The sequence below is a fragment of the Micropterus salmoides genome, unplaced genomic scaffold, assembly GCF_014851395.1.
Source record: "Micropterus salmoides isolate LMB-PRFRI ecotype aquatic unplaced genomic scaffold, ASM1485139v1 Ms_hic_scaffold_3, whole genome shotgun sequence".
Classification (NCBI taxonomy): domain Eukaryota; kingdom Metazoa; phylum Chordata; class Actinopteri; order Centrarchiformes; family Centrarchidae; genus Micropterus; species Micropterus salmoides.
The window spans coordinates 34,765,955-34,790,032 of NW_024042261.1; the positions used below are offsets into that span (position 1 = coordinate 34,765,955).

General features: G+C 41.1%; 1 protein-coding gene across 12 annotated transcripts in view; it reads left to right on the top strand.

The window, feature by feature from the left end:
- Positions 1 to 5,830: 5,830 nt before the first annotated feature.
- LOC119882827 (neuroblast differentiation-associated protein AHNAK-like) overlaps positions 5,831 to 24,078 on the top strand; it is a 38,328-nt gene continuing 20,080 nt past the window's right edge. For 7 of the 12 annotated variants that reach the window (XM_038693099.1, XM_038693097.1, XM_038693104.1 and 4 more), the window contains exons 1-4: positions 5,834 to 6,110; positions 16,114 to 16,169; positions 18,178 to 18,285; positions 23,041 to 23,160. In XM_038693099.1, coding sequence (XP_038549027.1) covers positions 23,137 to 23,160 — 24 coding nt within the window. In that variant the 5' untranslated portion in view covers positions 5,834 to 6,110; positions 16,114 to 16,169; positions 18,178 to 18,285; positions 23,041 to 23,136. Of the gene's footprint in view, positions 6,111 to 16,113; positions 16,170 to 18,177; positions 18,286 to 23,040; positions 23,161 to 24,078 lie in introns of all 12 variants that reach the window. The other 5 variants (XM_038693095.1, XM_038693098.1, XM_038693096.1 and 2 more) reach the window with 3 other exon arrangements.

Below are 24,078 nucleotides of genomic sequence, written 5' to 3' on the forward strand. Positions count from 1 at the left end.
AGCTTAGCAGAGGCAATCTCCTTCCTGTGTGTGTGTGTGTGTGTGTGTGTGTGTGTGTGTGTGCGTGCATGCGTGCGTGCATATGCTGCCAATATTCTTCAAACGTTTTCTTTGAGTCAGTTACCTTTAGTGTAATAGATAATGATGCTATCAAGTTGTGTTTAATCATGAAAATCACGTACAAAATCAGCATTTGGAAGTTTTGGTTATTGTCAGTGATGATTAGTAATGAATGAAGCCGAGTTACTTTTTAAATGTCTGTAATCATAAACCCTTTTTTGAGAAGGGGAGAAGGTGATTAAAATTGTCTCTCCTACTAACCTAACCTTAAAAACTTGAATGGCAAGCATGTACTTAACTTTAAATGAATTAGTTAAACATTTTACTTCACAGGATCCATTTGAAGGCACCATACAATACACTTTTGACTCACTAGAACGGAGGTTAAACAGTTGAGTAGAACAAATATTGACATATCATGATGTATAATTTATAACACCTTCTAGCCGGTCAGAAATTAGGATTCCTTTGGGCCACTGTGGGCATAAATTGAAGTTAATAACCTCTGAAGAAGTGGTAGCTCCCCCTCTCAGACCAGGCATGTTTTCACCATAACACACAAAGTCGTATTTCCATCACTTCTGGGTTCAGTACATTGACTTACAATCATTCTCTGGATAACTTGACCTAACCATAACCACAAACTGCTCAAACCTAACCCTAACCTTAAACTTAATTTTTCACCCTAAGACGATTAATTATGTTATGGGCACTTGCATTTTGAAGACGAATCCCCACAGTGTGACTGTGTAAACAGATTTATGTCCCCACAACATTAGTAATACTCGCCCACACTCACAGCCTGCTCCAGTTTCCCGGCCCTTTTAAGCGCTGACGGGGGTATAGCTATGGTCTGTGGGGCCTCGTGCCCCATGCCAACTTAGCTGCCCATCCTCCCTCACTCCTCCTCCTCACCTTTCAACACACCTCACCCCTCCCTCCATCACCTCCTCAGTCCTCCTGACTCCTGCTTTAGCTCACCCCTGTCCGTATATCCTAACCATCCTCACTCTCATCCGTCACAAATAACACATAATTTACAGATACCGGCCTAGCTACTGTATAATATTATGTACTGTAAGCATGTCACTAGCTGTCGAACCTTGTACTTCCAAAATGTTTCTCTGAAAAATGTGAAAATATGACAATCACCAAAATAAATGAGTTGCCACAAAAGTGATATGCATTTCTCTCACCCTCCATCATGCCCCTGCCCAGCCCAGCCCTTGTTTCAGGGTCCCTGGCCTCTCTTACATCTAAATCCTGTCTTTGTGTGCGAGCTGGACTGCAACAATGACCATGTTAGCTGACATAGCGCTGGCTGCCTGATCTGTGCTGACAGCATCCCCCCTTACCACCCCACCTCTACACGGCTTGCTGGCAATAGACAAATCCATCAGTCATCTGTAGGGCTGTGGGCCGTGTACAGACCTTGCTTTACTGGATCCATGGGTGGGTTATGGGTTGGGTGGCAGGGGCAGTAGTCCACAGCTGAATGTGGTTTATAATTGCCTGAGGCCTAGATAGAGGCTTAAAGGACCTGCACACCTAAGCAGGTGTTTTTACATATTTTGGCTAATCAGACTTTTCAGTTTGTAATTTGGTCACCAAACTTCATTTACTAATAAGAATGTTGTCAGTCGTCCAGTTCTAACTGAAGGTAAAACTAAAGTAAAGTAAAGTAAAGTAAAGGAGGGAGATGTCAATCATGTGCAGTTTGTCAACAACCACGGTCTAGAGAAGAGGACAAGTAAGTAAAAACACCTGTGCAGATGTACCATGGGTGTGCAGGAACTGCAGTATTTGAACATTCATGAACTTGATTAGTTGACTTAAAAAGCTAAGTCAAAACAATTATGAGTAATTGTATTAATTCATATAGTCACAACCATTTTCACTGAGACCTGTAATTCATCATCGATCAATGATTTCAATTAATTTGTCCTTTTCTGCAGCAAGGACAGAACCTAGAACAGGAAATAGTGAAGATTGTTAGCCCAAACTGTGGGCAGTCCACAAGTAGTAAATTATAAAGCTTTCATCAAACTCTTCAAACAACTCTACTAATGTACTTGAAATCACTGCAGCCAAGCAGTATCCCTCCTTCTCTGCTGCTTGTGTTATTTATCCATGTGGTTACATAAACAAGAATATAAGCAACCAGTATTTCCTGAATGAGAGGTCAATCCCTGCCAGTCTTTCAAACTGTGATTGCACCATTGCACACAGAAGCAGAGATGCAGAGATGAGAAGAGAATTATTTTAATTTCTACTGACTAAATCAGTAGATCTGTGGTCATTTCATCACCTCATCAGAATTATTTTTATTGTGTCATGCTGAATATTAAAGTATTTTGTTGTGACTTCCAGCATCTCTTACAGCTTCTTTGAAGAGTAAACTTTAGTTAGCAATAGCCTTCATAAATACGCAATAGAAGGGGTGGTGATAATGCAGTGGATAAGATGCATTCCTTTGGTGTGGGAGACTCAGGTTCAACTCCAACATGTCCCTGAGCAAGACACTTAACCCCTACCTGCTCCAGAGGCATGTGACCCCTGATATAAATAGCATATGTAAGCCGCCTTGGATAATAGCGTCAGATAAATGTAGACACTTTTCCCACTTAAAAGTCATTTAGGGGTCGACTCTGCAGGAAACTATGCTTGATACAGTTGTGTTTGGGATTTAATTTACAGTGCCACTTTTATCCAGCTGAATTACTTCCACTAGAGTGAGCGCCTCTACACTTCATTTCACCTCAGTGAGCATGAAGTTGTGTCAGTCTTGCTTTGTTTGCATTAGTGCCACCTTGAATATTTTCTCTGGGTGCTGAATATGAGCCTGGATATATATGGGTTTAATACCTGAATATCAAGCCCTCGTGTTGTCCAGCATCCACCATGCTGAACTGTCCATGTGCAAGACATTGAACACCATTAGGTGAACTCTGACCTTATAGTAGAGGAAGAGAATATAGCCACTAAATTATGCAAACAACTATGAACACGTGCAAAATGACAACAAAGAGGCAAAAAAACAACTACAAAAAGATGCAAAATGAAAACAAAGAGATGCAAATCAACTATAAAGAGTTGTAAACAAAGTTCAAGGACTGAAACTGGACCCAGATGAAACCATGGTATCCTATGACGTGACCTCTTTGTTCACCTGCATCCTCACCATAGAAGCAGTAGAAACCGTAAGGAAACGGCTAACACAAGACAACAGAACTAGCATCAGCCCTGACCAGATCTGCAAATTACCACCGGTATCCCCAATTGTGGCAAACATCTACATGGAAGAAGTGGAGAGCAAAGCCCTCAACTCCCTCAGAGGAACAGCACCGAGCCACTGGTACAGATATGTGGACGATACCTGGGTCAAAATTAAAAGCCAGGAAGCGCAAGCCTTCACAGAACACATCAACTCTGTGGACAGTAACATCAAGTTCACGCGAGAAGATGTTCACAACAACAGTTTGGCCTTCTTGGACAGCGCTGTACACATTGAAGAGGACAGGAGCCTGCAGATTGGTGTTTACAGAAAACCCACACACACAGACCAATACCTACTCTTCGATTCACACCACCCACTGGAGCACAAGCTAGGGGTCATGAGAACACTGCACCACAGAACGGAAAACATACCAACAAGCGCCCAAGCCAGAGAGAAGGAACAGAAACACCTGAAGGGGGCACTTACAGCCTGTGGATACCCTAAATGGACCTTTGTGAAAACAGCCACAAGATCCAAGAAGACCAAAACTACAGGGGAGGAGGAAAAGAAGGTCAAACGCAACAACATTGTGATTCCTTACATGTATGGAGTATCAGAGAAACTCAGGAGGATTTTCAACAAACATAACATCCCTGTGTTTTTTAAACCCAAGAACACACTAAGACAGATGCTGGTCCACCCCAAAGACCGCACACCCAAACACAAGAAAAGCAGTCTAGTGTATGCGGTCCAATGCAGTGAGGAATGCACAGACCTGTATATTGGGGAGACTAAACAACCACTACACAAACGCATGGCTCAACACAGAAGGGCCAACTCCTCAGGTCAAGACTCTGCAGTCTACTTACATCTGAAGGACAGAGGACACTCGTTTGAGGACCACCAGGTGCACATTTTAGACAGAGAAGATGGATGGTTTGAAAGAGGTGTCAAGGAAGCATCTACACCAGGGTTGAGAAGCCGTCATTGAACAGGGGAGGGGGTCTACGCCACCACTTATCCCCCACTTACAATGCTGTCCTTTCATCACTTCCCAGGAAACTCAACAAACGTAACCTATTGGCCTCAGGTGAAGATACCAACGATGGTCGTTCAGTCTTGGCCTCCAGTAGTCCTAACGACTGTAATGACTGTCGTCACAGCAACCAGGAACACTAACGAACCAGCGGTACCGACGATCCTGGCAAACGACCACACTGAGGTTAAATAGCTGAGTTTCCCTGCCAGTCAGTCAGAACTGAAGAAGTCCTTTGGATGAGGGACGAAACGTCTTCCAGTATCTTCAACCAAGTCCAGTTGCCCTTGACCTCAACCTTCTTTGGGCAACAATGACCTGGATGACTGAGAATCTTCACAGACAACTACAAAGAGGCAAAACTACCACAACATGCAAAAACATAATTTGTAGTAACTTCTCTTGTCCTCTCTTGTCCTAAGTGGGACAGGGTGGGGCCTCCTGCATGTCTCTGGCCAGGGGTCTGTTGTCTCATGATCATATCTAAATCTTTTCATACTTACCTCAGCTTTGCAGCCAGCTGGTTTACTAAAAATCATCTGTAAAAACAGGGGGGGAAAAATCTACAAGAAATGTAGAAATGTACTGACAGATACACACTGACGTGCTGAAATGCAGACAGAATACAGAAGACACACACATATTGTTCCGCTAACAACATGTGTGTGTCTTCTGTATTCTGTCTGCATTTCAGCACGTCAGTGTGTATCTGTACCTGAAAGGAAGCATCACACTTTCTCTAAAACAAGATCCAAGGCCCGCCGTTCCTATTTTCAGACATTTGGGATAAAAATAACTTCTCAACAATAATCACTTGTTGGAAAGTTCATCCAGGCATTTAAAGACCATTGGGATTTTGTTACAGCCTGTTTTCTAGTTTATTTTGGCTAGAATTTTGTTTTTTAATTTATTTTAGCATGGAAACATGTTGCAAATACAAAAATCATGCAAAATCCAAAATACACAAACCCCGAAAACAGATGCATCAGAAAAACGCTTCATGTCAACAGAATGAAAGATCTCCAGGAGCACTAAGCACTATACTATTGTAAAAGTGCCGAATGTAGAGAATAAAGAGAATATGTATCTTTTTGCAGCATGTTTATTGTTAATTTTATTAAATTTTTGCCTTTCTGCAGCACATTTCCATTGTTGTTGAAGCTGCAGCATGTTACTCCGAATGGAAAAGTTTGCCCTTGTCGGCCACCACACAAGTGACCTACTAGTACAGCTCTGTTTTTGTGTCTGAATTGTCAAACTCACAGATAATGATTGATTTCAAAAAACCATGACAAGTTAGCATAGTTTTTGTGTGGAGACATGCTGCAGAGAGACAGAGAGAGAAACAGTCAGCAGTCACTACTCAGACAGACACTCTAATATGTCACAAACTTTGTTATGTTTTTCTCCTCCCTCCTTTATTGCAGCCCCGCCTGTTTCTGCCCTAATATGGGGGCATCTCTCTGCCCTTCCAGCCAATCACATGGCTGGATGCGTCCCTCCTAGAGATGCCATGGGTCCGGTCCAGGCCTGAGGTTTCAGTGAGGGGAGCAACAGGTTGGCTGGTGACAAGGGGCAAAGGCCTAGAAAAAGAGAGGGGGTAAAGACTAAAAATACCAACAACAACAACAAGAACAAGTGAAGGAGAGCAGCTGAGGACAGACAGGAAGTGAATGATCGAGGTGGTCAAAGGAAGATAAGAAAGAAAGAGAGGCTGAGATTTAAGCTGTGCTGCTGCAAGTGGAGGTCTGTCACCTTTGAACCACTGGAAGAGACACGCTGAGGCTGAGAATTAAGGTAGGCTGGATGGATGTGGTTTAATAAAGTCTCTGTGCTGAAGACACAGTGCAGTCTGCTGATACCCGAGGGTTCCCTGATGGTACTCTGTGCTGAGAGGAAAGCAGGTGTTAGAAGTCATGGTTGAAGGGGCCTGATAGCTCACTTTATGGAGTAATAGCAGTGTTAATCCATCCTCAGCGGCCATGCCTTTGTTGCTCTGTGTCTGTACTCTGTGTTTGCATAATTTTGTTTTAAATCAGCCTGAGATCGTTTTATTTTCTGAAATATTGCTTTAAACATTTGGTAGCTCAGGAGCTGCTGAGAGCAAAATAGTTTATGTAGCAGCCTGCAGAAACCACATAGCTGACTTTGGAGAGCATAACAATAGCGCACTGTTTAAATGCAAAGACAGTTTTAGTAAGACAGCTGCCACTTGTGTTTACTCCAGCATGCCAGTTGCTGGTTACAAACACTCAAGTATTCACTGAGGTTTATGGTAACTATTTGCAGTGTGGCATGTCACTATGACTCCAAGTTATAAGAGTGTTTTGTAATGAGACCTGGGTCAAATAACACTTGAAAAAAATATTCGTAACATTTATTTAAACCTTTAGGAGTGCTGGATGGGTGCGGCCTACCACGAGTACCGTAACATAACACCTATTATTTTTTGTTGTAATAATAGTGTCCCAGTCAGAAATAAGTTTAAATAACTTAATGAGAGCAGAGCAGAGCTGACAGAGCTGCTGGTGGCAGTACGCGGTCTTTTCAAATAGCCCCTGTCTTAATGTTACACACCAGCGACAGCTGCAGTGTGATGGTCATTGGATCTGATTGCCCCCAGTTCCAGCTCCATCGCAAAGTTCGCCCACCAGCCTGGTATGTATGTTGGCTCAAAGTGGGTTCACAGGCAGCTGTAGGCAAAACACACCGGGTTACATAATGCATGCAGTTTTTGAGCAACAGATATCGTTTTTTAAATAATATCAAACTTTCTGGTTTGACAACACCAAACTAATCTAAAAGGCAGATTCTACTTTCCTTTGCACGAGGGCGTTGCTAGTTAGATGTTTTTCTTGCCTTTGTTATCAAAATATATTCCCATTCTGGTTTAGGATGATTTACTGTTTTCTGCTGCTAATGATTTATTGCTTTCAACTGATGATTTATTGTCCAACTGTATCAAAAAGAACACATGGACAGGCTTCTGAAATACAGAAATTCCATTGAACATGACAGCATTAGCACAGATCATTAACAGGCATCAGTGAACTGAGTGGTCCATGAACAATTCAGATGGCAACAAAATGGGATAAATAGTGTGATGCACTGATCATGTCTTGTAATGAATTGTAAAACGAAATAGCTTCTCTGTCTGTCGCACTGTTACTCTGCCTTAAGATCTTTTATTATATAAATATTGTATTATAGTTATTTACTTAGCAACTTTAATATTGTGTTCCCTGAAAAAAAAAAACTTGGATGCAAGTTAACTGTCTGTACAGAAAATTGGCTGCTGATTTGTGCATTTTCTTTTGTGAAGTTTTTGGAAACTTTTCTATCTTTGTATGTTTTCAGCATATTAGAGCATGGTTTAAATGTTTGTCCATATGGTAGTTAAAGTTGTTGATGTCTCTGCATAATAGTAATGGTAGCTGCCAATCCACTGTTTACTCCAGCTGGACTTGACTGAACTCTTCACTAATTCTGTCGGCACAGACTGTGACAGGGATCACAGGTCTGAATCTGATGCTACAAATAAAGTCTTAGGTGTCAAACTCCTGTGGCATTTTGTTATTGTGGACGCTCTAAAAAAATCTGGTATTTTAAGGTGAAATGTTGCTCTGGAAACTACCAGGTATGATTTGTGTGTGCGTCCACGAGCTGAAAGTAAATAACATCAAAATAAAATGATGGATGATGATAGCAGTTTCCTGGCGACAGACTTTGGGTGGTGGTGGTCACGGTTGTGGGTGTGGTTAATTTTAGACCAGGAAGTAGGGTCAAGAGTTGATTGGGCAGTTCGGGAGGGAGACCTCGTGAGGAAACACTGCTTGACGTACATACAAGTGTGAACTTCCCTCAGTGCACACAAAGAACTGTGAGGATTTTTCAGGAAGAAAGACTCATGTAAACAAGGGATTTGAGAGCACATGTGATTTAATATTAGAGATATATATATAGATACTATTTAAATATATTTATTCCAAAACTGAGAAACACAGGTCACAGCCTGTGGCAATGTTTTATTCTCAAATGACAAGAGCCATGTGTGTCTCTCACTGTGTGTATCTGTCAAAAATCTCCATTTCCTGTTTACACGGAGGCATTTTACAGTCCAGAGGCTTACGTCAGCGGGTGTGTCTTGCTTTGTCCATCTGATGTCTCAAACAACCAGGAGACACGCTGAGATCTATCTCACTAATCTTGAAGGGGTTTGGACATTACGCTCTTTGGTGGATGCTTTTATCTAAAGTGACTCCCAGCAGCAACGCTTCCTAAATGTTCAGCTTGGATGGCCACAGTGGGAGTCGAAGCCCTGGCGCTGTCAGTGCACTGTTGTAGCCACTGAGCTCCACCGGCTTTCTCTTCCCTTCTCCTGCTGAAGTGCAGAACAGCACACTTTGTCCATCCTATTATTACAGTGAACTTGCATTCGCTTCCTGAACACTATTTTTCTCTCTAAGTTTTACAATGTCTGACTCTTTGGAAGTTTGACTGTTTCAAATTTTCAAAGCAATATTTCAGAAAATAAAACATTCTTATGCTGAAACTAAATGATACAAATACCGAGTACAGACACAGACACAAACACAAAGGCATGGCCACTCAAGATACATTAATACTGCTGCTACTCCAAAAATTGAGCTATCAGACCCCTTCAACCATGACTTTTAACACCTGCTTTCCTCATAGAGCACCACCAAAGAGCCCTCAGGTGTCAGCAGAAGAGGTGGTGTAGTTGTAGTATCTCATCCTTTTTGCTTTTACACTGTTGCTGTATTTAGGGTAGACAGACAATGGTAATCAATGTTTTGAACTGAGAGTGAGGCACGAATGCTTCTCCTTGACTTACTGTGGCTTGGATTGAACCTCATTTGTACATGGCTTTGCTGATTTAGTGCTACACTCCCAGAAAGTTGTTGGATGCACAAGAGACCGATTAAAAACAGAGTGAGCTAAACTAGATGCGCTGACTTTTTAGTGTCAAGTATGGGTCAAACGCCAAAAACACTAAATCCTACATTTCCCTTAATACAACCAATAGCCAATAACCAACCAATCGTCATTCAAACTTCACGCACCCGGTGTGCAACAAAGGCTTTTCGTTAGTGTGCATGTGTTTTCCACAGGCTGAGTTGAACTCCTCATGATATGTAAACTGACCTTTATATGTAAAATTAAACCAGTGGAGTGTCTTTCCAGAAACAGTGTCCTTGTTAGTTTAGATAATACCAGCCCTCACTGTAAACACTTTAATGTGAATAATACTGCAGTTACTAATAAAAAAAGTCCCTCATAAAACTGTTGACAGAAGTGAAATTCCTTTCTCCTTCTACAAATAACACCACAACTGCCTAAATGGCATGGTATTTATTTATGTTGGAGTCTTCTGCACTATTTGGGCAGAGGTTGCCATGGAGACCTTATGATGATGACATGATGGCAATTGTGCTTCATTTGTCTCTGTGAAAAACGAAATAAAATCAATGAAGGAAGTCGCCTGCATGTGCTGTGTTCATGCAAGCTCACAGACATACTGATATCTTCTCCCTCTTGTCTTTTCTTTATCTCACAAGGCTGCTGAGTTCATTGTATTAGCTCTGTTCATTTCCTGTTTAACTCTTTGATTGTTTCACATAATTTACAAATTACAACAATCCGACCACCACTACCTTCTACTTTTCAGCCTCTTTTTTTGTCACATTTTGCTTTTATACTGCTGTTTTTTGCTGTTTCTGGTCCTTCTCAATCTCCTCTACTGTCCCACAAGTTCCTCGCATTCACAAATTCTTCATATCATCATATCTAAATCATCAAATCTGTCCAATCATCATTGTGTCTATGTTACAAATTGATTGTTGGATAATGCTCTATAATGACAACTGTGACGCTCTCATTCGGTTTTTTTAGACAACCCAATTGATCTTTCCTTACTGACTTTAGTATATGTTTGTGACTCCATGCATGTGAACGCACATACATACAGTATGTTGTCATATACATTAGAAGCATTGCTTTGTATTGCATTGGAACGTAAAGACTGTGCTCTGGTTATATACATTAAATAAATGTAGAGAAAAATGAATAGTTATAACGTTTTGGGGAAATGTAGGAAAAGAAAATATTTACAATAAATTAATTTAACAATAAAAACAACAAGATACTGCTGTAGGAATAGAAACAATTTCCCTCCTTTGGTCTTGTGATTGTCCAAAGATTAGATCCAATGAGGTTTGTGTTATGTACTCAGGCTGTCACCAATTGTTAAAAAGTGTTGCGGTATTTCCTCTGTGTGTGTACTCTTGTGTAAGTGCGTGAGGAGAAAACCTATTTTTGTCGATATCTGGCCTCCGCTGATAATACCTCAGTCCACAAATAAATCACAAACGCACATCCTCAGCTGTCTCTTGTGTGCTGCATCACTGCTGTAGTGTGTTGTGTCAAAGACTGTTATCAGCTTTATAAAGGGCAGATGGGTAGTTGTTTTCTTTGGGTGGACACCTGATGCTCGAGCGCTGCCATTACTGAGCCAACTATAACATCATTACCTTGTCCATCTCTAATAGGCTTAGAGCAGCCTCTGAACAGGATTAGAACAGCAGGGTCGGTTTCACAAGGTTGCTGCTGTAAGTCAGAGCAGAACAGTGCAGGACAATAAAACCTCTTCAGCTCACATCACACCGTCACACTCTCTGACAGATGTCTGGACCGGTCTGAGTGGTCACAGCTATCAGTCATGCTTTTCAAGACTTCACCAGAAGAAGACTGTTTGAGATTTCCTGACAAGTGGCTTCTTGTAGTTCTTCAACTGATGACAAAGTAGCGTACAGTTGATATTCTGCTAGACAAACAAGGCAGACGGTCGTACGAGGAGTGTGACCTTGCACACACAGAGTTTAGTGTCCCTGTGCATATGCCAATGTACCAATGCAGGAAGGAGTGTGCCCTTCAGTGATGCTCAAAGGGAGTGTAGAGGTCAGGGTGGTGGATTGACATGTACTACGTCAGGCTTTCACGCAGTAGACGAGAGTTAGCATCTCATCACAGACCTGCAATTAACACTGTAACATCAACCCTTATTTTAATCAATAGCAAGTGTTCAAGTTGTCTTACCTTACTGTGTGCAGATGTGCATATATAGGAGAAAGTGCTGGGTTTAGGTAGTGGCATTGGGAGCTCAAAAATGAGCTGAAACTCATTATAAAGCTCCGTGAAGATAAGGGGAGCATCAGATGAAGGTGATAATTCTCTACAGGTTCATTACCCCTTTTCTCTTTTCACATTATTTTCACATGTTGTTCGTCTAAGAAATACTGATTAAAGCCGATTTAACCACAGAGGTGACAGTTCTGAAAATGTTAATTCTTGGTTTCAGTCATTTCCATCAAGGTTTAAACCATTAACTGACAGGAAACACATTTGAGATTGGTGGTGTGGCTCTGACGATGTGATGCTCTGGAATAAATGTGCGCTAGATTGCTGGGCTGGTCCTTCTCACTAACCAACATTAAGGGAGAAATGTCACTGCTGTGAATATTTACTTAATTCTCACAGAATGACATGTAAAACTGACAGAGATAGTAAGAAGGCCTTTCCTCATTTTGATGTGACAAAGCCTTTTGCGCAAACTGTGCTGAAGTTGAATGTTGCAGTCAGACTGTGTTTAAGCTGTCTTTTCCACTCTATGACTTCACTAACAAACCCGACCGCATTATCACTTGAGACAACTTAATCCAGCTCCTGTTAGACAAACTGCAGAGTGTCTGACAGCACCAACAAGTTCTTTAGCTTTCTGGTTTGTTCTCTGATCTTCACATTCAGCACTTCGCTTGGAGGATTCAGGCAGAAAGAGCTGAGACGCTTCACCTGCATAGTAGCTGCCCTGGATCATATTAGCAGGGTGCTCTGCCTTTTACCCAGAACATTATTAAGAATTCAAAATTTTATACCAATTGAACAGATGATTTTTAATTTTAAATTATGGATAGAATCTCTAGAAAATGTTGTGTTTTATTTTCATGGCTCAGATATGTTGGTCAACTCCTTGAAGGCTTGTGGTTTCAACAATTTGGACAAAGACCGGGGGTTACGTACTGTAACCTGGATTCGCTGAGTATAGGTGCAGCCATCTAAGGCTATCGCTAATGGGTTTACCCCTTCCGCGCGCCTGCGGCATTGAGAATTTTAGTCTACGCCCACCCACAGCATGGGCCTCTCCTACGTACGCCCCTTGTATATATTTAAAGGTGACACCCAGAACAGTAGAAACACAGGTGGGATGACATTACCTGCACATGCTTACGAAGATGGAGAGTGATATAGAAGCCCACTATGCACAATCTAATGATTATATAGTCGAACTACATTCACATTTAGCCAACAGCAACATTGAATAGGTTCCAGCTGGTGTTATAATTTGGATTCAGTGGATCATGGTTTTAAACTAATTCAGTCTAAGCATAATTAAAGAAGACATTTAATACAGACAGTTAAAGCAATGGTAGATTTGTTATTTACAAATGTAGGTACAGTAAGTAAGGTTAGGACAGCACTAACATATTTTAATTAGCACCAGCATTCCCTGTCCACACCTCTAGGTAGAGATTACAATGTTGTGATACATTCAGAAATTGTTTATTCACTTTGGATTTTGTGTCCTCCCACTCCACTACTACATATACAGAAGGGTAAAGGTCCATGCTGATTGAGGCAGTCATCAGGCATGTGGAGTCCTGCAGATGTGTGAGTCCAATCTATAATAAGACTGGGCTGCCAGGCATTTCAAATCTTCATCTCCTCCTCCTCCTCTTCTGCCATCCCTCCATTCCTGTGCTCCGTCCAGGGAGTGCCACCTCCTCCACCTGCTGCGGTCTGTCTGTCATACAGAGCTGCAGTTTAAAGCTCCTGTCAGGTTCAAACTTCCACAAGTCTCACTGTAGCTGATAATCATATTTTTACTTAAACAGAAATATTCTGTTTTCCTTTACAGGTTTGATTATGGTGTACATGCTCAGAGCTCAGGAAACTTTATTTTGATTTTTAAAAATCGTGTTTTTTAAATGAAAACTGCCACTTTGATTACTAACAAGATTAGATTTTGAAGACAGAAAAATGTACAAATGACAACGGCATTTTCCTGCACATTACTGTCATCGTCGTCTTCTCTGTAGGTTAATGAAACATAGCAGTGACGACCACTTTCAGGACATTAGTGTAGTTGTTCCCCCTGTTGTTGCTGCTGATACAATGTCAGTCACTCGGCTCCGAAATACAGTTGGAAAGCCTTGATTTCAACACCACAAGCTGAACATCTCTGTTTGACAAGTATGTGACTAAAACTGAATTTGCTAGTCAAACAAAAGTTACCAGTTCAAATAGCTAAACTATATAAGACTGAGTCATAGAATTAGATTTTCCATACCACTTTTAATTTGCAGATGTGTGCTTTAAATTAAATGTTTAACAAATTATAAACAAATTATATCTCATTAGTACTGTAGGAGCAGCAGGGTCAGTCATCTACCAGGGGCACGGGGATCCTTTTGATATCTCTGTTCTCAGCAGTTCAGGTGTAAAGAATCTATCTGTCCAAAACTTGTTCTATTCCATTAATGCTTGTCGCTGCTCCTCTGTGACTGTTACACTGATGGCCGGGCAGCAGTGAATGTGTGTTATGTGTTCCTGTGACCTCCTAGAAACCAGATACCTCCAACCCACCCAAACAGGCACGACAGACACGCTGACACGCTACACTTCCAAACCTACACGCCACAAATTCACAGATACACAGATGGGCTTTCTCCCCTGCACAAATACACACACACACACACATACACAGCTAAGCTAAGGCAGTTAAAACACATGATCACATGAAGGTAGAACTGTAAGAAATGAGATTAGCAGGGGGCACAGTCAGGGGCGCAGGACTAGGGGAGGAAGGGGACTGAGTATACAGGGCCTGTGTGTAAGGAGGACCCACAAAGATGCTAAAATGAATAGCCGTGGATGCTGGGAGGGGACTATGGAGAGTGCCTATGTACGGGGTCCAGAATTTCCTTATGGCATCATTACTGCTTTTATAGGTCGCATCAGCCCTCTGTGGAGATGAATATCAAATGTGTTTGAAAGCAGTTGCCAACCTGGCAACTCGCTGTGGACAGGAAGCCAGCCATGGAATCTGGTCAGCAGTCTAGTCCAGGTCTAGTCGGTTTTGCTGTATTTGGTTGCACTAATTACATCCCAGCCTTCCCTAATTCGGTGCGAAATTATTCTTTTTGCTAATATGGCTTTTATCCAGTGGTTACTAATGCATTTGCATTGTCTGAAAAGGAAAGAAAGAAAAGTTAGGAACTTGCAGTGCCACAGCAAACAAGAACTAATAATCTTTGCAGCAGCATTCTGGGTATCTGTCTTTGTTTGCTCTCTTTAAGTGAAACAGTTCACTATTTGGCTCCTGGCATCACTTTATTCAGCTGACACAGATTTACAGTAGTTATGGTGGACTGGTTGATGTTGCTGCTGTTTGACTTGATTTTCTACTGGTTTCTGCTCTCAAGACGTAAAATAGTTTCTCCATATATAACAATCTTGCTCTCTCTGCTTCTTCTTCTTCTTCCTCCTCCTCCTCTTTTCACTATTTCAGAGCACTTTCTGTTTTCTGGGGGTGATATATAACTGGACTTTAATCTTAATAAGCACATTTGGGCGTTTGATCGGTAAAAAATTTGATATATTTTGCAAAAGTATTTGTATAGTTAACATTTTTTGTTTATGAAAATGTCACTGCTGTCGTGGATGTTTTGGGGCTGTTGGAGTAGTACCATTGGGTTAAGAGTGTCTGAGTGGAAAGTTTAAATGGTTTGGGCTCGGGTAGCCCGAGGAGGGGCACGACCAAGAGTACGGAAAGAATGTTAAGACTGCCATTCCAGAAGCTTCACACTGACGGCCATATAGCAGACACGTAAACTCTAATGTGAACAAGTCTGACATAAACATCTGATGCTACACTTTCTTAAGGACAGTAATGGAGCTAATTTGCTGTTATATATTTTACAGTCTAGTTTTGATTGTATGTCAGTGGCGACTGAATTGAATGCCTTTATTGTCAGTGCATGTTACATACAACTAAATTTGTAATCTCTCATAAAAAAAATGTTCACCCTGCTCAGACACACACTTTCATGCTCACACAGTAAATTAACATGACCAATAAATAAGAAATATAAGTTAGGTGCTGTTGTGTGCGTTAGCCCAAGGTACTGTACTTAAAATTGTTGTGGTGGTGTGGGAGGGTGTGGGATTCGGGGAGTGGGTTCAGTTTGCGTGCGACTGACATCCTGCATAAAGGAACAAAATGTTTAGAAACTGTTCAACTTTTAATTTTGCAGGACGAAATTTCAGAAAGACGCGTCTGAAACACATGCTCACCTCCCTCATATGCACCTGTGTTGCATATGATTCTTTACCCCAATGACTAAACAAATAATATAGAACTTGTGAAAATGAACACACATTGGATAACAAAAAACATAAAACAAATCATCAAAGTAATCCATGTGCACCTTTAACCCATCATGGGATAAAGATGGAGTAGCACTATTCCTTTGTCCCTCATTTTGTCATTTAATTGAATCCCTGTTTATGTGCTTTTATTTACAGGACATTCAGTTAAATTACTGTAATTCAGCCAGTTTAGTTAATTCCAGGTTTTTATGTTGCTGTCTAGACTCTCAAATGTGATATGATGAACGAATGCACAAAAACCAAATTAACTCGAACTGTTTTTTTTCTGTTTCAGACTCTGACAGAGACCAAGAGGACAGCCATGTTTTCAGCCAGACCAGAGATCCAGCCGTAAGTAAACACGGACCTCCTTCTGCTCATGCAAACATAAACCAGCTGTAACACCAAAGTGAACAGAATTGCTAAGTTGTGGTGCATTGGAGTATTGTGGTATGTGTATCTCATATCTGTAGTGTATTGTGGTTTAATGATAATGAAAGCTGTATATTTTAATCACACCATACTTATAAAAGCCCAACGAGGGATAGGAGCTTAAATTAACAATAGCTATGAACTCAGTTTCATACTCTGTACTGGAACTATGTTAAATTGCATTTTCCCTATCAAATAAAATCAAAATGAAATGATGATGATCCACATGACAAACTACAACAACGATCTACATTAGTATTCACGGAGAAGAAGATGGTACATGTTTTACTTGTGTTCTCCCTTTTAAAAGCACCATCTGTCCTCCACGCAGTAATAACATACTGCACTTCAGCCCTGAATACGCAGCCGACACTTTAACACAGTAGAGCGATTCTTATAAGTGACTGAAATGAGTGTTGACAGATGTTACTCTTTGTTGCAGCACAAGAATTCACTTTACTGAGAATGTGATATTGCTCTAATCTAATGAGTGTAGGGCATTATTACATTATTATTATTACTGTATGAAGAGAACTGTACATTATAGTTGACTGTGCACTTAACCTCATATACAGGGTACTAAATCATTCTAGCTTTGTGTGTGTGTGTGTGTGTGTGTGTGTGTGTGTGTGTGTGTGTGTGTGTACAAGTGTGTGTTTGTTTGCATGTACTGTCAACAAGAAAGGTAAATCATTAGAGTAAGTGTATTTACATTGATTTCAACACAGTAACTGATCTGACCACTGTGTGTAAGAAAGGATTAAAAGGAGGAAGATATGAGTCATCTCAATGAGGAACTATCTTTTTGAAAAACATAAAAGGAATAATTATAGCACTACAAATATAGTTATTTTAGGAATTCGGCTCACAATCTGAACCAGACATTTAGTTGCAACGTATCAGAGGTCACGGCAGCCTGACAACAGGTGAAATACTAAAACAGGATGTTTTTACAAGATTAACTATGTGAGAGTTTATGTAACAAGTAGAGGAAAGAGATATGGGAGCCTGGGACATGTTTCCTCCAGGAAGGAGGTAAAAGGTAAAAGAACCGTAATCAAGCTTGATTCAGTCCTACAAAATTCCAGCAGAGATACAGTTGAGGTCAAGGGACTAAACACACACATTACAAATAAAAACACATGATAATAACAATAGTAAAGGTTCTGAATGATCTATATTCAGATTGAATGAAATAAAAAGGTTATATGGGGAAAAATACTAAATTTTCCCACAAGATTTATTTCCGCCTCTCTCCTCTAAGAAATTATAATCCCAGATCATGAAGTATCATAGCAAGTTAAAATAAATTCAGTTTTTCCTGGTGGATGGTGGAAGGTCATCAGTCATCTGCAGACAATGATGATGAGTTTAGTTTCCTCAGAGATAAAAGCCCTGTTGTCATTTTTACTGCCTCTGTGCTCTGACTAGAGTTTAGCTGTCAGTAACTGTTTTATCTGTGTGATTGTATTAGGTGGGGCGTCATGAACACATCCTCAAGTTCAGTGGATTGGTAGCAGCAATGCATGGTCGGCATACAGAGTACCTCAGAGTACAACAAACCCACAGCTCGTATTTCCTTTTTAAGTATTTCAGAGAAAGCTGACTCAGCCTCACATGCACATTGTAGCATATATTCCCACCTGGGAGCCTGGAGTTTCCTGAAACAACCATTTTCCTTCTGTTGAGTAGCATCACTGGAGCCAAGGATGTCAGTGGTTGTTGGAATAAATTCAGAACCCCCCCCCCACCCTCCACTCGATTGTTCTTTAGATTTTCCTACACCAGTATCCCAGGTGCTTCAGTAAAAAGCTGCTGTGGAGGCACAAATATCTTGTTAGTGGAGTTAAAGGGTAAAATCACACTTAAATGTGTTGCTGCATGAACGCTTCAAGGTGACTTACATGATCTGCAACTGTGTGGGCAGGTAAAAGACAAGAGGCGGTCGCCCCCCTCTAACAGATCCCCCTCCGCCCCACAACGCAACCCTCACCACAGCGGCTCCACAGACGAACAGGAGAGCCCCGAGAGAGTGGTGAGACACACACACACACACACACACACACACACACACACACACACTTGGCAAAAAGCACACCAACCTATGGTGGTGATAAAAGTAATAAAAAGCAGTTTTCCTTTAAAGAGGTAATTTAAAGCTTTTTGGCTTTTCCTTTATTGTGTTATATATCTTTTTTGTGCATTTAACAGGTGTGCAAAGTGAAAATGAAAAAAGCCCAACGTCCACCCCAAATGGAGTTACCATCTCCCACAGAAAACACTGCTTCCAAACTGCATGTAACATACGTCATAATGCTTGCCTAGCAGCTAGTGTGGCACGCCCTCAAAAACACTGATGGAGAAACACACTGACCTGGAACACACGCAGTGACAAAACGTTTGCCCGCTCATACAGCACATGTGCAACTCCCAACACAGATTACATAGAAGTGAGATGCTTCACTCAGTAGCTGCAGCAATGTGCAGTAGGACAAACATATGGTGTTTTTTTATTAAACCATGTAAACCTATTCTGGTACAACTCCTAAATATAATTCTGAACCTGAAAATTAGCATAATATGACCACTTATAGTTTGACATTTTGGGAAATACATTAATACGCTATCTTGCCAAGACTTAGGAAGTTGAGAAGATCTAGACCACTCCCATATGTGATCAATAAATATGAAGCTACAGCCAGCAGACAGTAAGCTTAGCTTAGCTTCTTTGCAGGAAGCAGTAATGGAGTCTACTCTATACTGGTTTCCTGAAAACCTCAGAGTAATGACAAATTCCAGGAAAGTCACTGCTCCCAGCCAAGAAATAGCTAGGCCACCTACAAGAGTAGCTTTATCTAAGCACACTTACTCACCTAAAGCTGCCGGCTACAACTACACTCAGGCCATGTGCTACCATACTATTCCTATTGTCTCCGGTGCACGCAGGAGGTATCATGCCATCAGGCACAGAAATAAGGCACTCCTCAAGCCTTTAAAACAGGCACCACCCACATACGTTTGCTTGTCTGTTGGGTCATGGAACTGCCAGTCTGCAGTCAACAAAGCTGACTTTATCACTGCTTATTTTAACACATTATCGCTTGGGCTACTGGCGCTCACTGAAACCTTGATGAAATCAGAAAACGCCGCTACCCCCGCCTCGCTGTCCACCAATTACTCTTTCACCCACACCCCCTCACTGTCTGGGACGGGGGGTGGGACGGGGCTCTTTCCAACAAATGGAAATTCACACAGCTGCTACCCCCGAATCAATATGCCTCCTTCGAATACCATCCTTTGGTAAAGGTCTCTGTGATATACCATCCACTAGGAAAAATGGGTAACTTCGTGGACGAGCTAGACGCACTGCTGTCTTCAATACCAGAGCATGACTGTGCCCTACTTGTCCTCGGTGAAATGAACATCCACTTAGACAATTTGAACTCAGCAGACTTCCTGTCTCTGATTCAGTCCTTTGATCTAACACGGGTTAGGAAGCCCCCTCAGCCCACCGACCCACAAAGCTGGCAAGGTGCTTGACCTCGTTCTTGTCCGAAACTTTGCCACCAAGTGCCTGACAGTCACACCTCTACATGTGTCAGACTACTATTTCATTCAGTTCACGGTATGCCTTCCAGAACAGCCCATTGTTCCGCAACCTCTGCAACCTGTCTCCCACTCACTTTGCCTCAGTGGTAGCTTCTGCCCTACCTTCCCTCAACGGATTTTCCTCACTTGAGGTCAATGATGCCGCACAATCTCTGTGCTCTACATTAAGCTCGTGCCTGGATAGTCTGTGTCCTCTATCCACCAAGCCTGCCTGCCTGAACCAGTCCCACCAGTGGCTAATTGATACCATCCGTGGGCTCCGTACTGATCTCAGAGCCGCTGAAAGAAAATGGCGAAGACCCCGCTGACCTTAAGGGCTACCAATTGCTCCTATCCTCCTTCTCAACAAGCATCAGTGCTGCCAAAACGGCGTTCTATAATAACAGAATTAGCAGTGCTACTGACTCAAGGAAATTATTTTCCACTTTTAAAGCGCTACTAAATCCTCCTCCACCTTCACCACCCACAAACTTGTCTGCTGATACCTTTGCTGCCTCAACTCTACCTATCCTTCAGACGACCCCCCCGTCTCGGCGCGGATCACGGACTATCTCTCGGACATATCTGCATTGATGAGGGCTTGCCACCTTGAACAAAACCTCTCCAAGACTGAACTCATTCCAGCCAAGCAATCTATCCACCATAACATCAAACTACAAATTGACTCCTCTACCATCACTCCAATGAGGGTAGTGAGAAACCTCGATGTCATGATTGTCATCTCTCGGTCATGCCGCTTTGCTCTATACAACATAAAGAAAATCAGGCCCTATCTCACTCAGTACGCCACCCAGCTTCTGGTACAGGCCATGGTTATCTCTCGCCTCGACTATTGCAATGCCCTCCTAGCAGGTCTTCCAGCTTGTGCAGTGAAACCCTTACAAATGGTTCAGAACACAGCAGCGCATCTGGTTTTTGCCCAAAAGGACTCATGTCACTCCATTACTCAGTGACCTCCACTGGGTCCCCGTGGCCTCAAGAATCAGTTTCAAGTCACTAATGCTTGCATACAGAGTGACTACTGGGTCTGTTCCCATCGACCTACACTCCATAATACAAACTTGCGTTCCTACTCTGCCACTACGCTCCTCCAACCAACGCTGCCTGGCTCTGCCATCCCTTCACACAAAGCAATCCCACTCCCGGCTGTTCACATCTGTGACACCACGATGGTGGAATGAGCTACCACACGGCATCAGAGCAGGGGCGTCCCTCTCTGACTTCAAGAAGCTCTTGAAAACTCATCTCTTCCGAGAACACTTCCTCTTATAACACCTCTAACTCCTAACCTCTAACATGCACTTCCTGTGCTCTTCTTCTTCCATCATCTTACAATTATCTTGTATTGATTGCACTTTTTTTGTTAACTCTTACTTCCTTCCCTAGGTATTTACCCCATTGATGTGATATGAACTATGAGCTCTTACTAGTATTTATTGCTGCTCTTACTAGTATGTATTGTCAGTTGTAGATCTGTATTTGATGCTCTGTTAATGCTTATATGTTGTTCCTCAAATGTAAGTCCCTTTGGATAAAAGCATCTGCCAAATGAGTAAATGTAAATGTAAATAGTTCACCACATAACAACCCGTAACACCACAACGTGTTGTCTTTACACTTTGACTTTGTACATATTAAACAAAGAAGATATAGCCTAACATGTCAATTAGTGAGTTTTAGTGGTGCTGGTAGGTGGATATTGTTACTTGTGGGCTGAGCCAGTTTAGCTGCATTTGCCTGTTGCTAAGTTAAGCTAACCATCTACTGCTTTATGTTTAACCTACACATATGAGAGTGGTATCAATCTCTTATCTGACTTTCAGCAAGAAAGAGAATATATTTCCCAAAATGTGAACTATTCCTTTAATTTTGACCAACACACCAATAAAATATAAACTACGTTGTTGACATCATAACCCCAGCAGACACCAGGCCCGTACAAACTGGATCACAATAGTCCAGGCCTGGCCTGCTGAGGTCATTGTCCACCACATAAACAACCTTTCATTTCTCCCAGCTCAGCACAGATGCCAGTCGTGGCCTTTTAACGCTGCAGCAGGTGACCGACAGCTGCTGGACGCAAAGCAAACAAAAAACATCTAAATGTGGCAGCTCTAAAACCAGCCGCAGGTGTCCTGGCTGTAAACACTCTGACTCACATTCATGGACTAAAAAGTAGCATGTTAGCACTTTAAGAGTTTTTGTGAAACAAAGTGTTGCCGCTGCTCATCGCGAGACAGCGGCGCCTGCTGGTTCAAATAGAAATGTCATTGTATAGCTAACAGACATGTTGAAACAATAGAAGCTGGAGGTTTTATCCACACATGAAAAAGACCACAGTTACACAGTGAAACATATCTGTAACAACTATTAATATACACATTTCCTGTTTATATAATACACCATCCCCATCATAGTCTGACACTATTTATAATATGGTTGCCTAGACCTTTTATTACATATATTAATTCAAAATAAATAGTCTTAAAAAGATCCGAGAATATTTTTTCTCTAATCTTTCAAATGTAGAACAATGTTGTAAATTCACTTTTTTAAATACATTTTTAGTATTCTCTTTTGTGTAACTATCAAATCAACCGGAAACAAGTTATTGTGTTAACACAGGTAGCATGCATAACAGTGGGAAGTGTGTTTAAATTACTTAATTGCATTGATGCATCATTGATGGTAAGTCACATTTATTAAATTTAACTGTAATTGTATCAGTTCCACTCTTTTAAAGGATCATAATAATAATAGTAATAATATACACTTTATTTATAGACATCCTTTCATACATGCAGCTCAAAGTGCATGACATTATAAAAATAAAAGAGCAGACAACACAGTTAAAATATTAGATCAGTAAAATAATAAAAATGTAAAAATTAAATATTACTTTAGCATATATATATGTACCACCACTTTCACCATCATCATCTTAATAATAATATCTAATGATAATCCTCTAAGATTTACCAGCAGTGTACATAATCAATAAATTACAGTAATACTAATAGATGCTTGGTAAAAGCAATAAGCCCAAACAATTATTGTTCATACCATTTAAACAGTTTTTCAACCATAATTTGGTTGATTCTGTGTTGTTCTTTTGACATCATGACATCCACCTACATTACAGATCATCTCACCCTGTGTTTTCATCACCTGTTGTCTGCAGGTGCAGAAGGAGAAGCTTCATGCAGAGCTGAAGCAGGTGTTGAGTCAAAAGAGAAGTCATCTGAGAGAGTCGACCTGCCAACTGGCCCAACCAGAGATGGACTCAGAGCCCACAGACGAAGTAAACAGCAGTTTGATAAACACTGTTAATGTGACTTTCTAGGCTGAAACATTTAGTACTTTTGTTCGTATCAGTAGTTGATAAGCGACTGGAGAGCCATAAATCCCTTCGTTGTTAAAGGAGATGGGTGACGATGCACACAAAACCACTCCAGTACACAAGTCACTTTTTCCTTTATAAGTTATTTACAAGTTATTTCCTTTGGTCTTCACTGGAAAAGTGGATGTCATTTAAGAATAGAGTGACCTTTCCTTCATGACAGCTTAATGGATAAAATGGATTCAGAAGTAAAGTGTGAAGAGACAAATAACTGTACAGTGCAACAAGATATAAAACAGTGTTGAAGCCTTTGTGAATTGAAAACTATTTTAATCTACCCAGCAAAGAGAAAAGTGAAATGCAAGACACACGTTTCTTATGTGATGCCTGTCTTTAAAGCTGCATAATGCAACTTTGCACATTAGAGCCTAAATGGTGTTGATAGGTAAAGATTTTGATTTCAACAATTTGTGGACTTCAGCATCTTCAGAATAGCTGTTGTGTTTGTCTCCCATGTTTTAAATTCATTATTTATAATTTAGACAAACAGGGTGAATATACAGTGCTCCTGCTGATTAGGATCAGGCACTATACAGAAAAAAAACACTTGCCTTTAAAACTTCTGTAATTTAAAACAGAGAGGGGTTGGAGAAATGCTGCCTGGGTTGTCTAGTTGAACTAATAATTGATTGAACACCTTTAGATATTTTGTTATCCTGGTCAGTTGTCACTTTGCTACAACATCTGGAAAATCAGGGGTTTCATCTTCAAGTAAAATATTACCGCTACAACAGACATTTTTTTATAACTGAGTTTGAGTCCAATCTAAGCAAGATTATTAATGAGAGACCAGAACAAGATGGAGATGAAATGTTTATC